Source organism: Scyliorhinus canicula, chromosome 1 (assembly GCF_902713615.1).
Source record: "Scyliorhinus canicula chromosome 1, sScyCan1.1, whole genome shotgun sequence".
Lineage (NCBI taxonomy): Eukaryota > Metazoa > Chordata > Chondrichthyes > Carcharhiniformes > Scyliorhinidae > Scyliorhinus > Scyliorhinus canicula.
In genome coordinates this window covers 219,976,188-220,003,315 of record NC_052146.1, presented here as the reverse complement: position 1 = coordinate 220,003,315, position 27,128 = coordinate 219,976,188, and the positions used below count along the sequence as shown (strand labels likewise).

The 27,128-nt window shown below is 43.2% G+C and overlaps 1 protein-coding gene across 1 annotated transcript in view; it reads right to left on the bottom strand.

The window, feature by feature from the left end:
• Positions 1-27,128, bottom strand: part of utrn (utrophin) — a 560,528-nt gene that overhangs the window by 11,659 nt on the left and 521,741 nt on the right. The window contains 7 exon segments of the mRNA XM_038808060.1: positions 1,688-1,774; positions 7,462-7,570; positions 14,987-15,224; positions 16,079-16,237; positions 21,304-21,369; positions 24,468-24,533; positions 25,285-25,323. Of these exon segments, the coding sequence (XP_038663988.1) occupies positions 1,688-1,774; positions 7,462-7,570; positions 14,987-15,224; positions 16,079-16,237; positions 21,304-21,369; positions 24,468-24,533; positions 25,285-25,323 (764 nt within the window).

Sequence of the window (27,128 nt, the reverse complement as noted above, 5' to 3'; positions counted from 1 at the left end):
GAGGACCTATCCACTCTTAAGCGTAGCCAGTCTTCCTGGCATATCTGGCCTATCAATTTTCATCTTGTCAAATATTTCTACGATCTCCGTTTCTACCATTATTTTGTTCGCAACTTTTTCCTCGGTTACAAGTGATCTGAAGTATTTAAGTACTGTAGCTTTGCCTTGAGCCCGTAAGCATATATCACCCTCTTTGTCCCCAATAGAACCCAGCTCACCTTTTACTACCTGCTCAATATTTATATGGTAGCAGAAGATTTTGAGTTCTCTTTGATGTTAGCTTTCATTCTATTCTCACACTCTCTTTGTCAATCTTATTTTCCATTTCCTTCCCCGTCTCAATTTCTTGAATTTGACCTGGTTCCAACTTGAATAATTCTACACCCTCTATTTTTTTTGCTTAATCACGTCCTCCACCTTCCTTTTCATCCCTGCCTTTGGCTTCCCTAATCTACGTAATCTGTGAAGTCTTGTTCAACTGTGATACTTTGGTTTGTGATATAATGCCGAATTATGAATGATGGATGAGCAAAGTCAGGCATGATGTTCTGTGGGCAGGACCTGCCACTGATATTGGATGGGGGCACTTGGTTTAGAAAATATATATTTTTATACACGCGATGAAGACAGTCGACATTAAACCATCAAAATGCTATTATAAATTTAGTTAAAAATTTACACTTGGCAAAACATGCTCATCTCTGGGTAGCAAAGAAAGACATTGCTGAATAGAAATTAAAGATAGTAAACAGTGACAAACCAGGGCGAGCAAACAAAAATACAGATTCAAACCAGAATCTAATTAGCAGAATTTTTAGATCCATCAGTTTAGATCTGCCAAACATGAGGACTGTTCCTGCCTAATAACCTAAGCAACACATGGCTTCACATAACAGCATCCAATTACACCTGTGGCAGATCACCAAGGACTGCACTAATTATCACTTTTTTTTATTTAGCATACCGAATTCTTTTTTTCAATTAAGGGACAATTTAGCGTGGCCAATTCACCTACATTGCACATCTTTTTGAGTTGTGGGTACGAGACCCACAGACACGGGGAGAATGTGCTAACTCCACATGGACAGTGACCCAGGTCCGGGATCGAACCCGGCTCCTCAGCGTTGTGAGGCAACAGTGCCAACCATTGCGCCACCGTGCTGCCCCTAAGGACTGCACTAATAATGATAGATTTGGGATCTGAGTTGTACTTAAGACACCACTGTGTTGCTTATTTTTCCATGACATTTACAATCTGTGTTCTATGACCTAACATGATCAATTTGAAGGCTTGCTAGCTGGGACCATATTATAATTCAGCACTCGAGGTGCAATTTTGCAACCTTTAACTGGATACTTTAGCATTCAGCCTTCCATCTACATGATGGAGTCAGGTCTCAGATTGTTTCAAATAGTTATGTTCAGGTATAGTGCACTTGGAAGAAAGTGCACAGTCAAGAAGTTTATTACAATGTTGTGGTTTGAAGACTGTATTAAGCTCTGGCTTACTTTTCTTTCTTTGTGAAATGACAGTGTCTGCAGCTACTGAGGACAGATGCAGTCAATGATCAACACAAAGCACATTAGGATGTTAGCAGATGAAGTAATTTCTAACATGTACAAGAAGAATGGTAATAAACCTACAAATCAAGTGCACAATATACAGCGCAACCACTGGTACACTTACGGCTGCAAACTGGGAAAGAGCTATTAATTTGCTCCATGACATCAGTGAGGTCTGTATTTGTGTCTTGGGGTGGAATCAGTAAGTCATCTGAAAACAGGACAATCAGAAATGAAGAAAATCAGAAGGCCATCACACAAAAATGATTCTGTCAACCTTTCATTTGAAGGGAAAAACACTTGCATCTTACATCATTGCAATCCCAAGGAACATGACATAATATCTGTAACAGCTTGATAAAGAAATAATGTATAAGTACATGGTGTCTTTCATGTTCTTCGGATGTCACAAAATGCGATGAAACAAATGATTTATTTCTTGATATTCAACCATTGCTATCATAGAATCAAATCACATGAGGCCCATGGGGTTTTCTGGATTCTGTGCAGAGATAGAGGCAGATAGTTTTACAGCATTGAAAGAGGCCCTTTGTCCCATTGTATCTGCACCGGCCAGCAAACACCTATCTATTCTGATCCCATTTTCCAGTACTTGGGCCGTAGCCTTGCATGCTATGGTAACTGAGCAATGGTGATGAAGAGAATGAATGTTTAAAATGATGGACGGAATGCTGATGAAGCAGGTCTTTGTCCTGGATGGTGTCAAACTTCTTGAGTGTTGTTGAAGTACACTCATCGAGGCAAGTTGGGAGCTTTGCACCATTCTCCAGATGGACAAACTTTGGGGAATCAGGCAGTGAGATACTCAGAGCAGAATTCCTAGTCTTCATTTGTTCTTGTAGCTAAAGTATTTACATGTTTGGTCCAATTAAGTTTCTAATCAATGATAACCACCAGGATTCTGATCGTAGAGGATGGGCAATGGTAAAGCTGTTGAATGTCAAGTGGAGATGGGTAGGTTCTCTTGTTGCATATGAGCATTGCCTGGCACTTGTGTGGCATGAATATTATTTCTTACTCATTAGCCCAAGCCCGAATCCGGTCTAGGTTTTGCTGCATGCAGACTTGGATTGCTCCTGTACCTGAGTTGTGAATAGTACTGGGCATTGTGCAATCATCAGCAAACATACTTACCTGGAGGGAAGGTCAATGATGAAACAGTTGATGATGGTTCAGTATTGAACACTACCTTGAGGAATCTATGCAGTAATTTTTTGGGGCTGGGATGATCATCCCCAACAACCACATCCATCTTCCTTTGTGCGAGGTATGACCTTTCAAGAAATGGAGTTTTCTCCCGATTTCCATTGACCTCAATTTTATAAAGGCTCTTTGATGCAACACAGTGCCATACAACACAATGGAGGTGAAGGCAGGATCTTGTTTCCACAAGGTGCAAGAACTGTGCAGTGGTCACTCCTACAAATACTGTTATGCACAGATGTATCTGCGACAGGTGAATTGGCAAGGGTAAGGTCAAGTAGGTTTTTTCCTCTTGGTTCACTCACCACTTGCTACAGGCCCAGTCTGGCAGATAGTTTCTTCAAGTCTTGGCCAGTTCAATCTGTGGTTACCAAGCCACCCTTGATGATGATATTGAAGATCCCACCTGAGAGTACATTCTTTGTCCTTGCTGCCCTCAATGCATCATCAAAGTTGTGTTCAACACAGAGGAGCACTGATTCATCAGCTGAGTGGGAGTGGCAGTGGTAACCAGAAGGTGGCTTCCTACCCCATGTTGGACCTGATGCCATAAAACTTAATAGGGTTCAGAGTCAATATTCAGGATTCCCATGGTCACTCACTCCTGAATGTATAACACTACACCATTCGTTCTGGTGGATCGGTCCTGCCGTTGGGACCGGACATAACATGTATGGTGATGAAACAATCTGGAACATTGGTTATAATGCACAAATCACCCATGCACAACAACAAAAATGAGAGGGCATATTGTCTGGACTGCATGCTCAAATCCTTCAGTTGGGTTTGAACCTATAACTTTCTGACATTGTGGTGAGGTTATCAACCAATTAATGCTCAATTAACTAAATGCTGTAGGCATGCTTTACTATATTAAAGATGCTATATAAATGCAAGGGGATGTTATTGTAAATGGAACCTGACATTTTTGAATCTGTTGATCAGAAGGTTGTTTATGATACTCAATTATGAAGGTCGCAAAAAAAAATTATAATTCGTTGTGCTTTCCAAAACCTCTCAGATTAACATATAAACGAATTCCTCACTTCATTGATGTTTCTATTAGCAATGCAGAATAACAACCCTTCTCTAAGGAATAATTCAATGGAAACTTTTCAGAGGCCTCTTAATAAAAATGAAAATGTCATGGAAAGAAAATAATGAAAAATGCCCCTGGACTGCCTTTATATCCAGAGGAATAGAAAACAAGGGGTTAGAACTCATGTTATACAAAATCCTGGTTGCAGCAGTTCATATCACCACACCTGTGGGAATAGGTAATAGCCTTTTTTTGTGAAGAATGGCCTCTACTGCCACAAGATATCCTTTTCTCCCCTAATCAGTCCACCATTCCTTTAAATATCCTTATGTTTTACATGTTAAGGAGATTATTTTCAAAGTTCCCTTTTACCCTGCTAATCTTACCATGCACAAAAACAGTGAGACGTTGGATTTTACTGCATCACAATAGTTATCATCAATGTCTGATTGTATGTATGCCACATTAGTTAACATTGATGCAAAACCCTTTGAAAAAACCCAAGCATTAAATTCTGACCAGTGTAACTTACACACACAAGTTGATTATTAATTGTTGAACTTATTCTTCAGCACCTCACTGTGTTTTTACATAAATGAATTTAAACAATTAGTTCCAGCAGAAAATATCCTCTATATCTAAAACCATCTGGGGATGATGGAACACAAAATCATATTAAATGAGATCCTCATGCTTAAAAAGCACGTGTACATTTTTTTCTACATGACATAAACAAGCTGAGAAATTCGGTAGCACAGTGGTTAGCACTGTTGCTTCATAGAATCATAGAATTTACAGCGCAGAAGGAGGCCATTCGGCCCATCGGGTCTGCATCGGCTCTTGGAAAGAGCACCCTACCCAAGCCCACACCTCCACCCTATCTCCATAACCCAGTAACCCCACCCAACACTAAGGGCAATTTTGGACACTAAGGGCAATTGAGCACGGCCAATCTACCTAACCTGCACATCTTTGGACTGTGGGAGGAAACCGGAGCACCCGGAGGAAACCCACGCAGACAGAGGGAGAATGTGCAGACTCCGCACAGACAGTGAAGCAATTGTGCTAACCACTGTGCTACTGTGCCGCCCAGAGAATGTTAGGGACCCATGTTTGATTCGCGGTTTGGGTCACTGTCTGTGTGGAGTCTGTACATTCACCCTGTGTAGAAGTAAATAAATACACCAAGCAAAAATTCCCTTTCTCGCCTCCAACTTGTCCACAATTTTACATGGGTTATGTAAGGCCAAGAGCTGTCCTTCTGCCTTCGCCCCAATTGCAGTGCGCAAGTGGTCAATGGGCATTTAAGAGTCACTCCCATCTGGCCTTAATTTTGAGGCTGGCAGAAGGGGTTCAGGGACTGGGGGTAGCCCGGCAGGCCTCAGGCAGTAAGGGGATGTCTCCTTCAAGGTCCCCTTTCCACAATGGTCGAACCCCCCCTCCCCCCATAGGGTTTACCCATGATTGCTCCCTTCACCCTGTCCTCTCCATCAAGACCCTCAACACCCCCTCCCAATCTCTCCTGGGCCACAGCTCCCCTCCATGAAACCCCTTGCACTTACCTGGGACTTAGAATCAGATTGGCTGCCAGCTCTCTTGAGGTGACACGTCTGCTTCAGTTCAGGCTGAAAGTCACACCTCCAGCAAATTAACACTCCTTGGAGTTTTAAATGGTTGTGGGACTGTGGTAGTCAGTGGGGATACATTCCCATCACTCAAAATTTCTGCCCACAGTTTGAAGGATGAGGGATTCTGTAGGAAGACTGGAGGCTGGGATTGAGAAGCTGGGGCCTGAGAAGGTTTGAGGGATTCTGTGGGAAGACTGGAGGCTGGGATTGAGAAGCTGGGGGCTGAGAAGGTTTGAGGGATTCTGTGGGAAGACTGGAGGCTGGGATTGAGAAGCTGGGGGCTGAGAAGGTTTGGTAGAAGTGTTTAAAATCATGAAGGGTTCAGATGGGGCAAATAAACAGAAACTGTTTCTGATGGCCAAAGAGCCAATAACCAAAAAGTACTAATTTAACAGGATTGCCAAAGAGTCACACATGACATGAAGATTTTTTTTTCACACAAGTGATTAGAATTTGGAATGCTTGATGGGTAGTAGATATAAATTCGATAGTAGCCATCAATAAAAGGGAATAGATAAACATTTGAAGAACAAAACATTGCCCATTGCAGGGATTTGGGGAGAAATAAGCGCAGTGCAACAACCTGGATTGTTCTTTGAAAGAGCCAGCACAGACTCAATGGGCTGAATATCCCCCTTCTCTGCTGTAATATATTCTATGATTCTATATGAGTATTCTCAGTAGGTTATGCATATGTTAGATTCCAGCTGATTAAAATAGAGAAGTTGAAAAGTCCAAATGGTTTAAATGTGAATGCAGTGTTTTCTGTCAGCCTCCAGACTGGAAACTTAGACATAGAACTTACAGTGCAGAAGGAGGCCATTCAGCCCATTGTGTCTGCACCGGCCCTTGGAAAGGATAGCCTACTTAAACCCACGTTCCACCTTATCCCCGTAGCCCAGTAATCTCACCTAACCATTTGAACACTAAGGAGCAATTTAGCATGGACAATCCACCTAACCTGCACATGTTTGGACTGTGGGAGGAAACGGGAGCACCTGGAGGAAACTCACCCAAATATGGGGAGAATGTGCAAACACCACACATACACCTGAGGCCGGAATTGAACATGGTTTTCTATAAGCTCCAAATAAGATTATTTTTAAACAGTCTACATTCAGAACTCTGGCCAGTAAAGATTTAACAGATCAAAGCACACAAATGCTATACATATGTAGAACTTGCGGAATAAACATTGAAAACATAAAAATTACAAAGTACTTTAAAGATATTTAAAGCAGCTTTCTAAAGTCATGGAGGCCTGCAGCCAACATCAGCTGGTCATTAACCTGCCACTAGAAAGTTTAGAAGAGCAGTATTAGTCACCTGACCTTCAATATCGTTTACCTATACATGATGGTACTACTGAGACTGTTAAGTGCCACTGAAAGGAACACTGAGTGTGAGCCATGTCCAACACTATGTTTCAATTCCAGCACAGCTTCATTTAAAAACAGAGAAACCTTTGTGTAAGGAGCAAAAATAGAACATGCTTCGCACTCTGGATTCATGCAATTTGTAGCATCATACTTTCCAATTAAATAGTCTTAAATATTCAGTAAGGTGGCAGAAGTTCATCCACCTTTAAATATAGTTATGCATGGGATAAAATGCTACAATAAATAAATACAACAAATTGAGTGCTCTATGGAACACCATTATTCCAGCACTCCTGGAACATGAAATGTCATGCCATAGTAAATGCCTTTAAGAATTAATAAAAATTGGTAGCACTTCTCTCCATTAACCTTTGGGGAGAAGGAAGAAATAATGCTGACCTTTTCTTTAAATACTTTTGAACACAATTCTTTGATAGGGATGATTGTACATTGTGACGGCTTAATTCGATGGATGTTTGGCTTTTTACCATTCAATTCTTCATATTCATGTCATGTTCCATTATGTACCATACTGACAACAGGTTTTGTTTTAAATGTGTATATGGGTTAAGGAGTACTGCTTAAACTTGCATTTATTTTTATGTGAATCTCTTCATACATTACTAACCTGTCTGTGAGCTGAAGTCCTCATTACAGGTTTGACCATTTTCAGCAAGTTGAAAGGATGCAGTTGGAGAAACAGCAGTAACACCATTCAGTTTTGATTCTGTTAATGGCTATAAAGAAATTGCAACAGTAGACGTCACACAGTAATAAAAACACTACTGCTATAAATGTTAATAAGACTCACAGGGATTTGAAAATTTACTTGATAAAGTAATTAAAGAGTATTGATAGGTTATTGGTCATCATTGGAACACCATTTGTTACAGTCCATAAATATTTTTTTACTCAGATAGAGGACATGGTATGTAGCATTCTTCAGCAGTTGGTGTCTACAGTGGGAATAAAGTCAAATGAAGTATTTTGTAATAAATGAATGAATGTATTATTAAAGAAAATACCATCCTCTATGTGGAAATAAGGCAGGCAGCTAACATAAGCTATTGACTCCTGTTTGTAATGATTGCTTGGTTTACATTAGTGATCTATGTGGTCCCAGCTCCACATGTCTCACCTGGGTTACAATGTGATAGACTGGGAGTAGCATTCCAAATTAGCATTCCCAATTATTTGCTTGAGGAAAATTGAACCAAAACACCAATTAAAACTGAATATTTATCAGAGAATTTACCATGTTGTTCCAACTCCATCTTATTGATTGAATTGGAGGGGTAGGAAATGAGATCGCGTTTGCTTGGTGGTGTAGTGGTTAGCACTGCTGCCTCATAGCACCAGGGACCCAGGTTCAATTCCCACCTTGGGTGACTGCATGTGTGGAGTTTGCACTTTCTCCCCGTGTCTGCGTGGTTTCCTCCGGGTGCTCCAGTTTCCTCCCACAGTCCAAAGATATGTAGGTTAGATAGATTGGACAGGCTAAATTGCCCCTTAGGGAGAGGTTACAGGGTAGGGTTATTGGGCCTAGGTAGGGTGGTCTTTCGGTGCAGACTCGATGGACCAAATGGCCTCTTTCTATAAAGTAGAATCTCTGTGACGTAATACGGGGTCAAGTAAAACGACCCATGGGATGCATGTAGCTCAAAACAGGCAGCTCAGAGGGACAACATTGTAGAAGATTGCTACAGATGACTTACAGATGACGCAGGCGATGAAGGAAGGGACAATACGAACATATAGATTAGGAGCAGAAGTAAGGCCACTCAGCCTCCACCCTGGCACAATACCATGCCCGTGTCTCAGTATACCATGGCACCCACCTTTGCACCCTACCCTCGAGCCAGAGGCGGTGCCCATGCCTGGCCCCCGCCAAACTACCTTGAGCCGCCTCGAGCTTCTGCCGACTTTGCTGCTGCCGTCGCCTTCTCTGGCCATCTGGACTGCCAATGCCGCCCTCATGCCAAGAATCAGTTGACTGAACCTTCTCTGAACTGCTTCTAATGCAATTACGTCCTTTCTTAAATGAGGAGACAAAAGCTGTACACAGTGCTCCAGAAGTGGTCTCAACAATGCCCTGTATGACTATCACAACATCCCTACTTTTACATTCCATTCCCCTTGCAATTACTGGCAACATTCCATTTGCCTTCTTAATCACTTGCTGTACCTGCATACTAACTTTATCCAATTCCTGTACCAGACATCCGGATTCCTCTCTACCTAAGGGTGCTGCAATCTCTCTCCATTTAGAACACATGATGCTTTACTATTTCTCCTGCCTAAGGGGAAAAGTTCACATTTTCCCACATCATACTCCACCTGTCAGATTGTTGCCCATTGCAAACTCCTCATGTCCTCTTCACAACTTACCATTGTACCTTTGTGTCTGACATCAGCAAATTTAGCACATAAACATTTGGTCCCTTCATCCAAATCATTCATATGGATAATATATAGTAGAGGCCTCAGCAGTGATCCCTGTGGTACTCCACTCGAAAATGGCCCACTTCTCCAGACTCTGTTTCTTTCCTGTTAGCTAACCAATCTTCTACAAATGATCCTGTTAGCCCCTAAACCTTGAACTCTTATTTTGCATAGTAATCTTTGATATTGCACCCTGTCAAATGCCTACTGGAAATCTAAACACATCACATCCAAAAGTTCCTCTTTATCCATATTGCTTCTTACTTGCTTAAAGAACTCAAATAAATTAGTCAAATGTGATTTCTCATTTACAAAACTATGTTGAATCTGTCTGATGGCATTGAGAATTTCTATGTGGTCTACTATAACCTCCTTAATAACAGATTCCAATATTTTTCCTGTGACAAATGTTCAGCTAACTGGCCTGTAGTTTCATGCTTTCTGTTAGGTATAGGAGATCAGCAAATAGAAGAATATGCCAAAAAATGCAAAAACATAACCTGTTTGGTTCCACTGCAGGATCTTGGAAGGGTTTTGTTATTGCCCTGTCATAGCTGACCTTGCCCATCACATTGTCATGGAAACAGGAGGTCAAATTGAGTAGCTTCGATGAGCAGCCAATATGTGCAGTATGGCACTCAGAGTGGCATTCAGAACTTAAGTGGTTAACACGCTGCTAACATGGCTTCTTATCTTCCTTCTTGCCCATGGTCTCCCTGGCCTTGTTCATTACATTTGCAGTTATAGTCATGCATAGGAATGCCAAAAGGCATTTTCTGATGATGCACAAATCCTGTTGCAGTCTTCAAAGGAAGATTACATCTCAAATTCTCATTAAAAATAAGATGCAAGACATTAATGACCAGTTATCTCAGCTACCAGGAACTCTGCTCCTGGTAATGAAACATTTATCTCAGCCAAGTTAAACTGCAATATAGGTTCACAGTCTGTTAAGCAGCTGCTAAAAATGACTGATTTCTGATTACTGCATAGAGGAGGGGGTTCACTTCTGCCCGCCACTGGTAGTGGAGTTCCTGATGCCGCAGAGTGTCGGGGGAAAAAATGGGATTGGCGCCAGGCACAGATCTGTTTGCGATGTTCCGGTGCCCCACTGGTGGCAGCATCGAGGTTTGCGCCCCGCACTAGCAGGAGATTGCAAATAGGTGAAAAACTGCACACTCTCTGGGCAAAGATTAATGCTGCCGTGGATTGGTGAAAGTATTTGCCGGTGTGGCCCTGACACAGTGGACCTTATGATGGGCCAAGGGGGTAAGTATTTAAGGTAGGTCCCCAAAGTCCATTGGAGGGCCCATTCTACCCCACAATGCAAATCCTGCCCAGCATCCCCCCCCCCCCCCCCCCCCCCTCCTCCATGTTAGAGGTTCCCCCATATTAGAGACTCCCTCTATCTCTATACAGTATCTATATAGGGGCTGGTTTAGCTCACTGAGCTAAATCGCTGGCTTTTAAAGCAGACCAAGCAGGCCAGCAGCACGGTTCGATTCCTGTACCAGCCTCCCCGGAATGTGGCGACTAGGGGCTTTTCACAGTAACTTAATTGAAGCCTACTCGTGACAATAAGCAATTTTCAATTTCATTTCATCAGGAGAACCCCTCCATAACAGAGACCTCCCCCCCATAACAGAGACCTCCCCCCCATAACAGAGACCTCACCCCCACCATCAGTCACCCCTGCAAGCCAAAGGGCAGCATCTTACGTAACCTGCTGTGAACCTAACCATCAGCTCTCCCCCACCCCAGCAGAGACTGCAGTGAACAATGTTTATAAACATCTAGCTATGATTGACAGCTCCTGACCACACCAGAAGGAGTTAAGCACCTTCTGCTGAGAAAAAGAGGAAGTGAAAGCAGGGCATTTGAGATACATTCAAGTGTGAAGGGAAAGGAAAATAAAAATCCAGTTATCTGGCTGTCAGGAAGCTATCAATTACAGTCTACTAAAAGCTCTTTCTCTTTGAAGATCAAAGGGTCTGAGGGGTTTTAAAGCCTTGTGATGTGGCCTTGGATTTCTATTAATTAATAACTGCTGCATTCTAGACATTTGTCTGAGGCAGTAGGTATAAGGGACAGGTAAATGAATACACAGTATTTCCTTTTATCGTTTCTGCATGGGCTGCCCTTTAGTTTGCAGGCAAGGGTGATTGATGGGGGGAGGGGGGGAAAGAGTCTCTATTATGGGGAGGGGAATCTCTGGCATTGCGGGGTCCCCTGATTGGGGGGGGGTCTCCGGTGGGGGAGTCAGGTCTCCCACATGGATGCATACTGTGAGGGAGGTGGTTGACCCAGCAATTTCTGCATGGGAAAGGGGGGTGGGGGGAAAGGATGCTCCTACTTGTCAGCGGGGGACGGGGACCAGATTTGCGGGGAGGGGACAGCCGCTGGATCATGATATAAAATGGGAATCCCTTGCGATCCCTACCAAATATACATTTGCATGGCTGGGGAGAGCGAATTTCTTGTGGCCATCACTCCTACAGCCAGTGCGAAAAACCAGTGATTCAGCTCTGGCAGATGAACATAGTCTTCCCAAATGGAGAATCCAGCCCAGAATGTGTCTTAGTTTACAGCAATCTTGAAATAAACTGAAAATATTCCAAAGTCTTCAAATGCACCTCAAAGTTGAAGGAATAGTATGGATTGACAGACCAGCTGGCTGTAGCATCTGTTCAGACAGTTTCAATTTGTTCACATTTCCCCAAAAGCCTGGTTGAGTTTCAAAAGGTACGACTATTTCAGCAGTGTGTCCTGCATTTGCAGTTTGATTGGCTACTTCGAGGCTATTAAAAAAATAGGGCTATGAACAGATGTCTCCTTGTTTTTAGAAGAGATTAATCAGTTGAGATGTAAAAGATTCGATGCTTCTATGAATGGCAGCTACTTCACAACCGCTAGATGGTACAAAGGCAGAAATTAGGCATGTGTGTAGCAAAGGCTGAGTAGCATTAATGGGGGTTTTCAACTTACACATAGATTGGGAGAGGTGGGCAAGTGCCTATCAGAAAGGTAGTGAATTTCTGAAATGTGTCCAGGATAGTTTCCTGCAACAATATGTTCTTGAGGGGACAGGCAATATTAGATTTAGTTATGAGTAATGGGCTCAATTTAATTAGTAGCCTAACTGTGCACGAACATTTATCAAGTAGTGAACCCAACATGGTTGAATTCAGTGTAGCGTTTGAAAGTGAAAAGCACATTTCTGATACTAGAATTTTATACTTAGGTATGGCTGACTTTAACGGGATGAGGAAGAGGCTGTCCATGGTAAACAGGATCAAACGATTGAAGATCAGTGGAGAATATTTCAAAAAACATTTAACGAGATACAGAGCAAGTATATATCCCTGAAAGGAGAAGGCTCCACTTCACAAAAAACACAGCTGTGGACAACTAGAGGTGAAGGACAGCATAAAACTAAATGAAAGGGTTACAAAAAAGCACTGATCTGGACAAATGGGATAGATACAAGGACCAGCAAAGGGTCACAAAGCATCTTATAAGAGCTACTAAAAGGGTTTATGAATGGAATGCTAGGCGTTAGATCTAGAGGATTAGAACATAAAGGCACAGGGGTTATGCTGCAGCTATACAAAACCCTGGTTCGTCCCCATTTGGAGTACTGTGAGCATTCTGGATACCACACCTTAGGAAGGAGATTTTGGCTTTGGAGGGAGTGTAACATAGGTTTACAAAAATGATACCTGGATTCCAGAGATTGAGTTATGAGGAGAGATTACCCAAATTAGACCCATTTTTGTTCAAATTTAAAAGGTTAAGGGGTGATCTGATCAAAGTATTCAAGATATTAACAGGGAATAACAGGGTAGATAAAGTTAAACTATTTACACTGGTTGAAGATTCTGAAACTAGTCTAAAAATTAGGACTGGACTGTTCAGGAGAGATGTTAGGAAGAATTTCTTCACTTAAAGGTTTGGAACTCTCTCCCATAAACAGCAGTTGAAGCTAGATCAGTTGCTAATTTTAAATCTGAGATAGATGGGTTTTTGTTAAGCAGAGATATTAAGGGAGGGCCACAGGCAGGCATATGGAGTTAGGTCACAGATCAGTGATGATCTCATTGAATGGCAGGACACGCTCGAGAGGCTGAACGGCCTACCCCTGTTCCTATGTTCCTAATAGTCAAACTAGACTCCGTTTGAACTCAGCATTAAGTTTGGGTTTCCATCCTGTGAGATTCATGCCCTGCCTTGCCCATACTGGCAAAATGGGATCTGGTGGAAAAAAGGATGGAACATCTGTATCTGGTCCCACCTGTGAATTTTAAAGGTTGCCTAGTCAGACTGTGAAAATCTGGGCCGAGGATTTTGAATTTACCTCAAATGCTTTGGCCTGTTTCTACAATGCAGGTAAAGCATTGTGGCTGGTTTGTGGAGTCAGTGATGTCCGCCTTTTGATTGTTGAGATGCACAAGGTGCATTGTTTGGTCCATTTTATTTAGGTGCCATTTGTTGCAGTTTCAAGTAAACCACTGCAATGCTCTATCTGTATTGCGAGCATTTTGAGATATTCAAGTGAAACATAGTGATGGATGTAATTACAGCTGGTCTCGCTGTGAGTTGGAATTAGACAAGAGTTGATTTATTTCTTTACTACACTTCCAATGACTCAAGAGAAATTTAGTTCAGCTCAAGCTGTAACCATATTCACATGGAAAAATCATCATTGATAAGGAAAAGCAGCATCCATCACCTAAACAAATGATTCTTAAATAATATTGACCAAGCCTACATCACAATGAAAATTTACTGTGTCACAAATGATAGAGAAATATTTTGTATCAGCATCTGTTAAAAATTAAATTTGAATTCTCCTGCATAAATGACATATTAACAACCCAATTTACACAGCCTCAACTCGTGTGGCTGATGGTAAATGTCAAGATTTGATCAGCTCCACTCCACCCCACCCCCTTATGGCAAAAAGAGTTAGGTGACATTCACTACACACAAAAAGGATTTGCCAATTCAATGGATAAATAATGCGAACAACATTTGCATAATGGCAACTGAGCATGGACCAACTCAATCCAGAGGGCAGAAAAATCAGAGAAAATATCCTCCATAATCTCAGTTTATGCGACAGAAGGGCAGCACGGTGGTGCAGTGATTAGCACTGCAGCCTCACAGCGCCGAGGTTCCATGTTCGATCCTGGCTCTGGGTCACTGTCTGTGTGGAGTTTGCACATTCTCCCCGTGTTCGTGTGGGTTTCACCCCCACAACCCAAAAATGTGCAAGCCAGGTGGATTAGCCACGCTAAATTGCCCCTTAATTGGAAAAAGTGAATTGGGTACTCTAAATTTTTTTTTAAATAACAGTTTATGCGACAGGAGCAGATAATCAGATTCTCAGTTTCAACTGGTTTGGCTTATGGCTTCAGGACTTCTGCAAAGTATAGCAAGATTTACTATGGTATCTCAAATGGCACAGGCAATGACCTTGAATTCAGATCAACCATTACCACAAGAATGCAGATTCCTGCTGTAAATATTTTCATTATTCTTTTCAGCTCAATTTCATACATTCCAACCCAATCCAGGAACGCCTAGAGACAGTTTGGAAGACAGACCAGAACGTCAATTAATGAAACACACTTTAAATAACTGGGAAATTGTTGTGTGCGTAACTTCACCCATTTGTTCCCATTCGACCCGAATGCCTGATTAAGTTGTACCTCTTCCAGAAGTTTTCGCAGTCTGCACAACTGTGACTCCAGTTGTTTGTTGTGGTCCTCCAATATCTGCATTCTGGCCTCAAGTCGCCCCTTGTGTTGTCGTAGGAGCTTAGCCTCAGCCAGGAGTTCAGCATCGTGATAATTCTGCTGGTTTGATGAGAGGGTAGGTGATGGTAGGGGTTTTATATCTCTCAGGATCTGCTGCTGCTTTAACCGTTCATATTCAGCCTGCAGATTTCTGTGATTACAGAAACAATTAGAATTTTAGTTCACTTTATGAATGCCTCTTCCATCCTCCTGTACCTAGAATTCCATTTATAGTGCCACACAAGGAAGCTTTGAATGATGCATCAAAAAATACCAACACATGGCAGCACGGTGGTCCAGTGGTTGGCATTGCAGCCTCACAGCGCTGAGGTACCAGGTTCGATCCTGGCTCTGGGTCACTGTCCGTGTGGAGTTTGCACATTCTCCCCGTGTTTGCGTGGGTTTCGCCCCCACAACCCAAAGATGTACAGGATTGGTGGATTGGCCACACTAAATTGCCCTTTAATTGGAAAAATGAATTGGGTACTCTAAATTTTTTAAAAAATGCCAACTCAGCATCATCTTACACAAGTGGAGTTCCTTCAGGTATTGACTTTGTTTGGTATTGATCACGCTTTCATCAACCCTGTGGATCTCCAGTACCTCACGCGAGTGACCATTGTTCGCAAATGAGCTTTGAAAGGGAGTGTCAACAGGTCATTGGACGGGTGGGGGTAGGGGCAGATGAGGGTGAGGTTTGGGCATGCAAACCAAATCCAGTCTGAGGAATGGAGAGTTCAATGGGAAGTTACAGAACGGGAAAAGTTGCAGTGATAAATAGAAGTGAGTGCAAATAAGTGTAAACGGATCTGGGTTTCTTGTGCCTTGACAGCCAGAATGGCAAGGTTTGTGATGAACATTTTGGTTCAGGGTTGTGTCTGAATATTAGTCACTCGGAGGAATATGGGAACTGTCCCACAGAATGAATGAGAATTTTTAGTGAGTAAAGGAAAAATAAGTATAATTAAAAAAACATTGCAAGAGTAAACAATAAAACGTGACAACCTTTGCTCCTCTTCGAGATTTGCAATGATGAATTCCAACTCGCTCCGCTCTTCTTTTTCCACTGATTTGAGGATCTGCACAGGACTCTGGGGCTGACTTATGGGTGACTCTCTCCCAAGTGTCAGACAGTACTGTTGGATAAGTATGTGCTCATCCTCACTATCAGGAAAATAAAATGCAGAATTATTTTACAGCTCTTCAGTTATGCATAAATAATTTATGTTATACCTGTATAACAGTTAATTTATGTCCTCAACTCCTGTTCTACGTGCCGGATAAACTATGAATAAATTCACTATTGAATTTGATTACAACTTAAAAGCATAAACTTTATTCAGTACGCAATAGATAAGTATCTTATCTATTACCAGAAATTCAATGATTTAAGTGGTAATCAATATAAATCATATTATGTGTTACGTTTTCCACTTCTAATGGCTCAAAAAGAATTGGACTGCGGACTTGATATTTTTGGATGCAAGGTGTTCAGGAAAGATAGGAGGACAGTTGGCAGGAAGGATTAAAGAGAATATTACAGTGATCGAGAGAGCGAGAGAGAGGGAACGAGAGGGAGAATGCCTTAGAGGGGTCGAGAACAAAATTTATTTGGTTACAGTCAGAAAACAATATAGGTACGGTTACACGACTGGATGTATTCAATAAGCCAGCAAGGAGCAAATTTGTATGAAAATTACAGAGATACAAGAGCTATGGAATAGTGATAATGGGGACTTTAATTATTCTAAAGTTAACTGGGATAGTTGACGTGGATTGGTACTAGGATCATTGCTTTTTTCCATTTTTAACATTACGATTTGATTTGATATATTTATAGTCATGTCTACCTAGGTACATTGAAAAGTATATTTGACTTAGACAGTACAGATTGCTCCATAAAGAAATGCGTAGAACGTACTATAATAACGGTTATAAAAGATGTAGGAAGTGGATCTTAATGGGGGGGGGTTGCAGAGAGTCGCCATGCTCTGGAGTCACCTTGGAAAAAAATAACAAAAAATCCAGCTGCAGCCCATTGTTTTCTTTGTACCCCATGTCAGTCAGGGAGAGGAAGAGCTGGTCTGATTCCCTTGTAGTTGGCCTCCTTAGCTCGGTACTGGTGTTTGCAGAAAAGCTCAATCAGCTCTCCGAGCTCTTCGCTCCTGCTGCCCAGCCCAGGCCGTCAGGCTGGCCTGCTGCCACATCGCGCAGGCCTCACTCTAATCCCCAATCTGCACAGCTTCCACCAGCTCTACCTATAATGTACCGCTGGGGCTGTGGCCCATAGCCCTTCCAGCGGCTCTCACTGCCCAACAAGCCAGTTGCTTCCCAGGCAATGGGGTCCCAGCACCATCACCTGACCTGATCTCGCCTGGTCTAGTCTGACAAAGGCAGGGGGAAAAGATTTGAAGTGTGTACAGGAGAATTTTCTTGATTTGTATGTTTCTCGTCTAATGAGGAAGGAGGCATTGCTGGATCTGTTTTGGGGAATGAGGTGGATCAAGTGGATAAAGCATCAGTGGAGAAAGTGTTATCGAACAGTGACCTCTGTATCATAATATACGCTGGCTAATAAAAAGGACAAAGCATTTCTGAGCAAAATTAACTGGGGTTGGGCCAATTTAAGACAGATGAGAACACATTGGGTCCAGGAAAATGGGGACCAAAGACTAGCAGGCAAAACTGTCAGGCTGCCCTTAAAAAAGTGATGGTTTGGGAAAGTGAAAATTGACAATTGAAATGGGAAAGCAAAGAGACACTATGAGAAGAAACGGGAACAGCAGCTAACATGAAATGAACGAATGAAAATGAAAATCGCTTATTGTCACAAGTAGGCTTCAAATTAAGTTACGGTGAAAACCCCGAGTCACCACATTCCGGCGCCTGTTCGGGGAGGCCAGTACGGGAATTGAACCCGTGCTGTTGACCTTGTTCTGCATTACAAGCCAGCTAATTAGTCCACTGTGCTAAACCAGCCCGAGAGGAACTCAGAGGAATTAAAAGAGGATCTATAATTAGTTAAAGAGTAGTAAGTGGCGGCGTGAAGCTAATTAGGAACCAAAAAGGATATATGGGGGAGGCAGCTGGCACGGCTGAGGCATAAAATGATTATTGTATCTGTCTTTACCAAGAAAGAAGAAACTGCAAAAGTCATAACGAAAAGGAGGCATTTTGAGACATTATATGGGCTAAACATGGAGTTAAAAAGGAGCTATAAAAAGGTTGGCTGTACTTAAAGTGTACCGGCGCCATTTTACAGCCGCGTTGCGCTTGAGTGAGAGCACGACAAGGCCGTCAGATTGCGGGAGAGGACAAAATCAAGAACCTCACCAGAGGTCAATCAGTTTTCGATCTAACCGGCCCAATCCAGTTGGCAAAATCAGTATCCCGGCGTGGCGTGGCGAGAAACAAATTATCACTACTTAAAGCCAGTCTCCATACAATTAACAGTAAAGACCCCCTATCTAACGGCCTCCCCAACATGTAATCACGCAAGCGCCAATTAGTACACCTTTTTAAAAACATGAAGCTGGTGGAATGGCAGCTGTGGGGATCCGAGGAGGTGAGTAGCCATCTTTGCTCCCACACAACGATCCCAGGGGCACTAAGGTTGTTGCCCCTTTAGCTTGGGGTGGGGGGGGGAAGCCCCTGTGGTGGCAACGTAGGTTGCGGTAGGCCCATTGGCGCAAGGCTCGCCCATGGGCTTGGGAGGGAGGGGTGGGGGTAATGTCTCAGAACCCGCGGGTCCACCGTGCCACGCTGTGGATCATGAGTACTCATAATGGAGACAACCCCAGCCCCTGCTGACCACCCATAACTCCCACTGACAATGGAGGTCGTGCGGCTTAAGGCTATTGCTAATAGGGAATAGGCAATCGTAGGTAAGTGAGCACTTCAGAGCTCCCAAATGGATTGCTGTGGGGAGGCGTGCAATGTAACATGTAGGAGTTGCCTAGCATCCTAGTCAGATCGTGATGCCTGGACACAGCAGGAAGTAACACCACAAACGCAACAGCCAACATCTGAACACACCGGGGCTGGGCCTTGGCACCGGGGACATTCTTGTGGACAGACGGTGGGTGTACCCAGTGCAGGTAACGTTATGTGCGGGTGTCCGGGGGACAGGGGCCCCCACTCCAGCCCGGGTACTTGGACAGGGTGTGTTGGATAGCAGAGGATGTGGGGAGGGGGAGAGCAATTGAGAACTGCAGGGTGCAGGGGAGGAAGACACCGCTGGTCGTCAGTCTCTCACCCTCTCCAATTCCTTACAGATATTACACGAGGTGAATGATATCTTGGACCCCACGGAAGGTGCCCTCACACTGTTGCTGGAAGACCAAACGATGGACAAGACGGTGGCAGGACCGCCAACAGAGGCTTGAGGCGGAAGCCCACATGCAGGGCCCTGCCCCACACCCCGAGGACCCGGCTGCCCATTTAGGCTAGGGAGGGGCCCAAAGGGGGAGGCCAGCGACGGCCCAAGGTGTACAGGCATCATTGGTATTTCAAGCAGATGACAGACAGCATGTGCCGCAAGAGGTTCTGCCTCAACAAGGGGATGGTGCAGCATCTGTGCCATATCCTCGTAGTCTTGGCACCACGAAGAGGAGAATACCCGCTCCCGTTAACCGTCAAGGTCACCACAGCCCTGAACTGCTGTGTCTCAGGGTCATTCCAGGGTTCAAGCGGGGACTTGTGTGCATTTCACAAGCTACAGCCCACAGTGCATGCTATTTGCCCAGGCTGCTAACTCTGTAAATTTTGACCTGGACCAAGCCCAACAAGATGGCCAGGCAGCAGGATTCTCCGCCACTGCTGGGATAACCCAGGTCCAGGGGGTAATAAATGCATGTCGCCCTGTACACACTGGGCCGTTAGGGAGTGCCCTACATCAACAGGAAGAGGTACCACTCCCCCAAGGTCCAGCTCATGTGCGATCACCACGAGGGCTAAACATGCATGTAATAGAGAGGGTTGATGAGGGTAATGGGGTTAATATGGCATACATTGACTTCCAAAATGTTTTGATGAAGCAGCACAAAATAGGCCTGCCACCAAAGTTAAAATCCATGGAATAAAAGGGGCAGTGACAGCATAGATACGCAATTTGTTCACTGACAGGATACAGAGGGTAGTGGTGAATCTTGATTTTTAGACTGGAAGAAGGTGTGGAGAGGGGATCCCAGAGGTCGGTACTAGGTTCACTACTTTTCTCGATATATATTAATGACTTAGACTGGTACAGAGAACAATTTCCAAATCTGCAGATGACACAAATCTTGGACGTACTGTGAACTATGAGGAGGACAGTGATAGACTCCAAGAAGATTCAATGGGCAGACATGTGGCAGATGCAGAAAAGTGTGAAAGGGTACATTTTGGTAGGAAGAATGATAAAAGGAAATATAAAGGGTTCGGGTTAAGATTAACTCGAATCATAATTGCAAAGGGAGTGCAGGAGCAGACAGACCTCAATGTATTGGTGCACAAATCTTTAAAAATGGCAGGGGAAGTTGAGAAAGTGGTTAAACAGGCATATGGGATCCTTGGTTTTTTAACTAGAGGTATTGAATACAAAAGCAAGTTATGATGAACCTAGACAAAACACTAGTTTGGCCTTAAATAGAGTACGGTATTCAATTCAGGGCACAATACTTTAGGAAAGATATAAAGACATTAGAGAAGCACAGAAAAGATTTATGAGAATGGTTCCAGGAAAGAGACATAAGTTATATGGATAGATTGGAGAAGCTGGAGCTGCTCTCCTTAAAGAAGAGAACGTTTCGAGAAGTTTTCTTAGAGTTGTTCAAAATCTTAAGGGGTCTAGTCAGCATAGATAAGAAACTGTTCCCATTGGTGGAAGACCAAGAACTGGAGAACAAGGATACAAAGTGTAGGACAAAAGAGCCGGTTAACAGTGGCATGAAGTATACTAAAAATGCCTTCAACAAGATGTTTTTCAAAAGTGGCACGAGGATACACTTTAGATGCAGTGAGTGGTTAGGATCTGGAACGTACTGTCGGAGTGTGATAGAGGCAGACTTTATCATGTGTTTCAAAAGGGAATTAGAGAATCACCTGAAGAGAAAAAGCTTGCAGGGCTATGCTTAAAGGGTGGGGATATGAACTCGCTGATTTACTATTGGAGAGTCAACAGACATGAAAGGCTGAACGCGCTCTGTCTCTGCTGTAACCATTCTATGATTCAAATTCTTCAAAAGACTTACACACTTCCTGTGGTTGAGCTGCTGTCTGTGAGCAGAGAGCCATTTGTTCTCTCCATCTGTGCCAACCTGAATAAAAGACATTAGATAATGTTGTTAGATTCTAGTAAACAATCAAAATTAATCCAATTATAATAAAACAATTTAGCTTTCATTATTATTTATACTTTGGAGAATAGCTCCATCTGAAGTCATATACCTAATCAGTCTTCACGTATGATGTGGAGCTGCCGGCGTTGGACTGGGGTGGGCACAGTAAGAAACCTTACAACACCGGGTTAAAGTCCAACAGGTTTGTTAGGAAGCACTAGCTTTCGGAGCACAGCTCCTTCATCAGGTTCGTCTTCACGTATGGCAAAATAGCCCACCCTCACCTAGAACCATAGAATTCCTACAATGCAGAAGGAGGCCATTTGGCCCATCAAGTCTGCACTGACCCTTCGACCCAATCCTCCGCTCTATCCCACTAACCCCACATAGCGTACACATTTTTGGACATTAAGGGACAATTTAGTATGGCCAATCCACGTAACCTGCACACCTTTTGACTGTGGGAGGAAACGGGTCACTTGGAGGATACCCACACAGATGTGGGAAGGACGTGCAAATTCCACAGCCACCCAAGGTTGGAATCGAACCCGGGTCCCTGGCATTGTGAGACTGCAGTGCTTACCATGTGAGCCTTGAGGGCTCCTGGATCCCCAGTGCAATTGGTTGGACAAGCCTGACTTTCAGGAATGTAAGAAGGCACAAAAACTCTCAGAAGCAGAGAAGGACAGCATTAATAGGCACCATGGATACTCAGGGTTGGGCATCCCATTATCTTACAGCTGTCACGCCTTTACACTTAATGCACATGGCAGCTGCTGCATGAAGTATGACTTAAAGCCCAATGGCGCATCCCATATTGCACCCACCCTTCACGCCCAGAACTTTGTCTCGCCTTCTCTCTCTCGGTTACATGCAGCCAGCCCTGAGGATGGCACCAGTCTTATTACTCCTGTGATAAACGTAGGAAACTTTTATATTGAGTATATTATATATACCTATTGCAGCAATGTTTTTAAAAGCCTGGGTTAATATATATATAAAATATTAAAATCCTAGTTTAATATATAGGTGGGCAGTGTGTCTGTAAAAGGTGCATTAAGATATCATAAAGTGAGATAATCATTAATTCCAACCATATACTTGTTTACAAAGGATGCCTAATTAAACTTTGTTTATAACTTATGGAGATTCCTTGAAGAGTAGATAATTTGAGACCTTGTGGTTAGACTTGGATACGCGGTTCATGGGATTGAAATGGGATAAAAATGATAACTGGAGGAGTCAGGTCTGTCAGTAGTTTTGCAGTTTGATATAGATTTGGCAGTCTACCATGAGTTTTAAAGTTGAGCAGCAGTTTTGCCAAATGTTGCCAGGAGCAGGAGTCTGCTCTCCAAGCACTATTTCCAAGGAAGCTCGACACAAGAGTATGCCTGTGTTTGCTAACTTTATTTACCAGTGGATTTTGTCCTGTAATGGGCTTTGCTTAATTGGAGGTGGAGAAGGTATAAGTTAGTAGAGTCCTTTTATTTTAAGAATTCTTCAACTGTTAATTTAATTTAAGCTATTTTCTGTGATCCTAACGTGGGTAGTCCTGTGTTAATAACAAAGTTCGTTCTGATATAAAACATCCCTATTTGTCCGTGGAATCACTCCTGGAGCAAAGTGTCCTTTCCTCTCAGTTTTACAAATTGAAACATTTTTTGCGTTTCTCGTCCAGTTTCCTAATATAAATTAGGGTCTGGTCTGTGACCGCCCCCTTTCGCCCAACCGTCCCCATCCCCCAGGCCAACAGGAGCAAAAAGCGGAGAGGCTTTGCTCAGCTCTCTGGCGCTCAGCCTGAAAATTCAACAGTAGCTCTGAGAAGATACCCATTAAAGAAGCTTGGATAAAAACCCTTCCCAAATAAGCCAGAGAGCTCTGTTATAATGGAGAATGAAAAACAAACTAATTGGATTAAAAATGGAGTTCAGCCAGGCCCCAGGTATGCAAGCGAGGAAGCTCTTGATAGTTAATGGGGCACGAATTGCATTGTTAGCAAATGATCTCTATAGAACCTATGAAGTAGACAGCAGCTGGCTAAACCGCAGAGGCTCGTAAAAGTCAATGGGGCATGAAATCAAATATAAACAAGTACAAAGGAATAAAGCAGGAGTATTGTAATAGTGAAACCACAGAGCTTGTTGAAAAATCAACGGGGCATGAAATCAAATATAAACAACCGAGTACAAGGGGATTAAAGCAGGCATACTGCAACAGTAAAACCATAGAGCACATTGAAATTTCAAGGGGTGTGAAATGCATCTCCAAGAGACAAACTACAGAATGGCACTGTCCAATGAGAGGACTTTAGTACAGACAGGCTGCTGCTGTGCGCTGTTATGGGGTGTTAAACATGAAAGGAAGCAGGCTTCAAGGCTTTACAGATCCAGCACGACTCTCATCCCAGGGGAGACCCCTAACCTTATCCCCTCCAGTCTAGCCTGAGCTTCCTAATTCATAATTCCCTTGAAGGACCCCCCCCCCCCCCCCCCCCCCCCCCATGGCACATGGCCAGTGGCTGCTTTGCCCTGGTGCACCCTGGCACTAAGTGGAGAGGTGTACTCACCTCCTTTCTCCATCTCGGAGTCCATGGCTCCTGGTCCCCATTTGTAAAGACCATTGGTAATTGGTGCCCGCTTGACATTCCGCTGGTAGGCGGGAAGGTTCTGAGAGGCCGGAACATCTTACTTTAATCTTGCTAATGAGATTACAATGAAGTCAAATGCATGCTAATCACATTCTCACCCTTTCTGGATGAGATCCGGATCACACCAATGTGAAGGGCCTGGGAAGATCGGAAAGTGATTTGCGCCTGGCACAAATTTGGTTTTGGGCTTCATGCCAGATTTTCTCAACAGAACAGGATTTATGCCGGATGTAATGCAGCCGGAAAATCGCCCCAATGGCAAGTATGTTTTTGACTGCAAATGTGCAACACTTAATATGAGGCCAACACAAGGATCTATGAAAACGTAAGGGATTTTGCATTTGTTCACAACAGAAATCAGTTTCATTCCTTCACATCCTACAGGAAAATAGAAGAATTTCAATGGAGCAATGGCAATTTTTTTTTTTACCTGTTGGCGTAATGCTCTATCCTCGAATGTGTGTCATCTTGGGACAATTGTGGAGACTGTGTAGGGCTGAAAATAAATAGTAAAATATATGACGGCCAATATTTCAGTTAGAAATAGCAAAATGACAATGTTGCTTCATTACTTAAGTGGGCTTGAAGTAAATTAAAGAAGAAATTAGGTCATAATAATATACTGGAATAGAAAGTATCAGAACTTGAAGTAGAAATTAAGCTAGAACTAACTATCCATTGCATTATCGAATGTTAAGCAGCAGTGACATTTTCATGGCTCAAATTACAGCATTGAAGTGGAAATGTGAGGCATTTGCTTTCTGTCCAGTAGCTTACGGCAAATCCTTGGACCATATTCAGGATTTCCAATGCTGCTCACATCAGTTCCACACCTTGCTCCTGAAGGATGCAACACTGGGGGTCGTTACACCATCGTAATCACTTAATTATTTACACTTTTGGAGCACTGCTCCTTCCTCAGGTGAATGAAGAGACCTCTTCATTCACCTGAGGAAGGAGCAGTGCTCCGAAAGCTAATGTTTGAAACAAACCTGTTGGACTTTAACCTGGTGTTGTAAGACTTCTTACTGTGCTCACCCCAGTCCAACGGCGGCATCTCCACATCTTAATCATTTACGATAGCAATACTTCTTTCTAAAATGGTGACCAATTTTACTTTTGAAGAACTGGGATTTGGAAAAGGAGAAAGCCATCTCACATAACACAGATGGAATATTTGTTCTCCTATAAATTTTTATTAAATTAAAATGAGATAACTCTCAAAACAATGTTATATAAATACTCACTCATACTGTTCAGGCCACATACTGATGAGCGTGACGGGGCTGGAAGAGAAAAGAGGAGAAAACCACAGATCATAATTAATGCCACTCAAAAAGTGATGTTGACAATGAAGTAGAATCATATCCTCAATGCACATGCTGATTATCAACTCAGAACCGCACTAAGAAAGCAGCGGCAAAACAAATATCTGCCAAAGATGACACAACAGCTATTGCGACTAAGTCTAATTTGACAATCTTTAATTTTTTTTGCCTTTGGATAGCTAATAATCTTAATTTCTTAATACACTTTTGAAAAGTATCGATAGTCGTGTTCTCTCTTTTTCCCCAATCGACCCAAATGTGTTTTCCTACTTTATGTTTTGCTATTGTTCCATTTGTTTTCATAACACTAACCAGTCTTTCACAAACCTTTCTTCCTCAACTCAGATTTATGAGTTTATGTTTCTTCCTTTCACTTTCTCCTCTCCAGCACAGAACAGATACCAAACTTTAGATGTTTCTAGCTTGAAAGGTCCAGTACCAAACCAATCTCTAAATGCCTGCCTCTTCTCTACTGCTAGTAAACAAATTAAATACTCATATTTTCAGTTTGGACCCATTGACACACTTGTTCTGCTGAACAGCAGGACAGGAACAACTGTTTCTTTTGTGATCATCGTTGATATGAGTCATGTTTGGCATCGGCACAAAGTTCCCTTTCTGTATTGAAACATGTGGCTGTGAGCACAGAATCACAGAATTGTTACACTGCAGGAGGAGGCCATTTGCCCATCATGTCTGCATCGGCTCTTCAAAACGGCAAAATGACTTCAAAAATGACTTGCATGCCATTACTCTGCCTTTTCCTCAACCTAAATCGCTGGCTTTGAAAGCAGACCAAGGCAGGCCAGCAGCATGGTTCAATTGCCGTACCAGCCTCCCCGAACAGGCGCCGGAATGTGGCGACTAGAGGCTTTTCACAGTAACTTCATTGAAGCCTACTTGTGACAATAAGCGATTTTCATTTCATTTGTCTCTATATTCAAATAATCATCTAATGCCCTCCTGAATGTTTGTATTGAACCTGCCTTAATCAGATTTCCAGGCACTGCATTCCAGGCCCTAACCATTTGCAGTGTCAAAAGGTTTTCTCTCAACTCTTCTTTTGCAAATCACTGTAAGTGACAGGATTCTCCGTCCCCAGGATGCCCAGAATACGTCCCCCGATGGGACGAAGAATCGGGCTTTGGGGTAAAACCGGTATCGGCGCCATGAAGTGCTCAGATCCCTCGCTGGTGGCGTGAACAAGTTCCACGCCACACACCAGCGGGAACATGGAAATAAATGCAAATAGGTCATAATGATGCATTTGCATCTATTTAGCAGGCCCGCGCCCTATGCTCCGCCCTCCCGTGATTCTCCAGTCCCCACGGCCGGGAATTATGTGGGTGAGGTTCACTTGTGGTCTCTATAATCATGGCCCTGATGTAGCCCTCTTGGCCAACATCGAGGTCCACCTCCCCAGGGTCACAGCTGCACAGACATTGCAAGGCCATTCCCCCCCAAACTCTGCACAGCAGTCCCTAACCCCAGATTGCCTGGGTGCCCACCCCACCCACAAGTATGGGGGTGACCAAACCCCCCGGGACCTCTCTAATAGGGTGACCCCGCACAGGGAGTTCAAGGTGGCAGCAAGATGGGAACCCCTTGTATTCCACGCCATGCATAAATTTGCATAGCAAGGAATAAGGAATTGCATCCTGCTTTGCGACCATAAGGGGATCGTGAAACTAGTGCAATTCAGGCGCACAGGAGAACATTGTCTCCCAAACGAAGAATCCTGGCCTAAATCTATGCTCTTATCG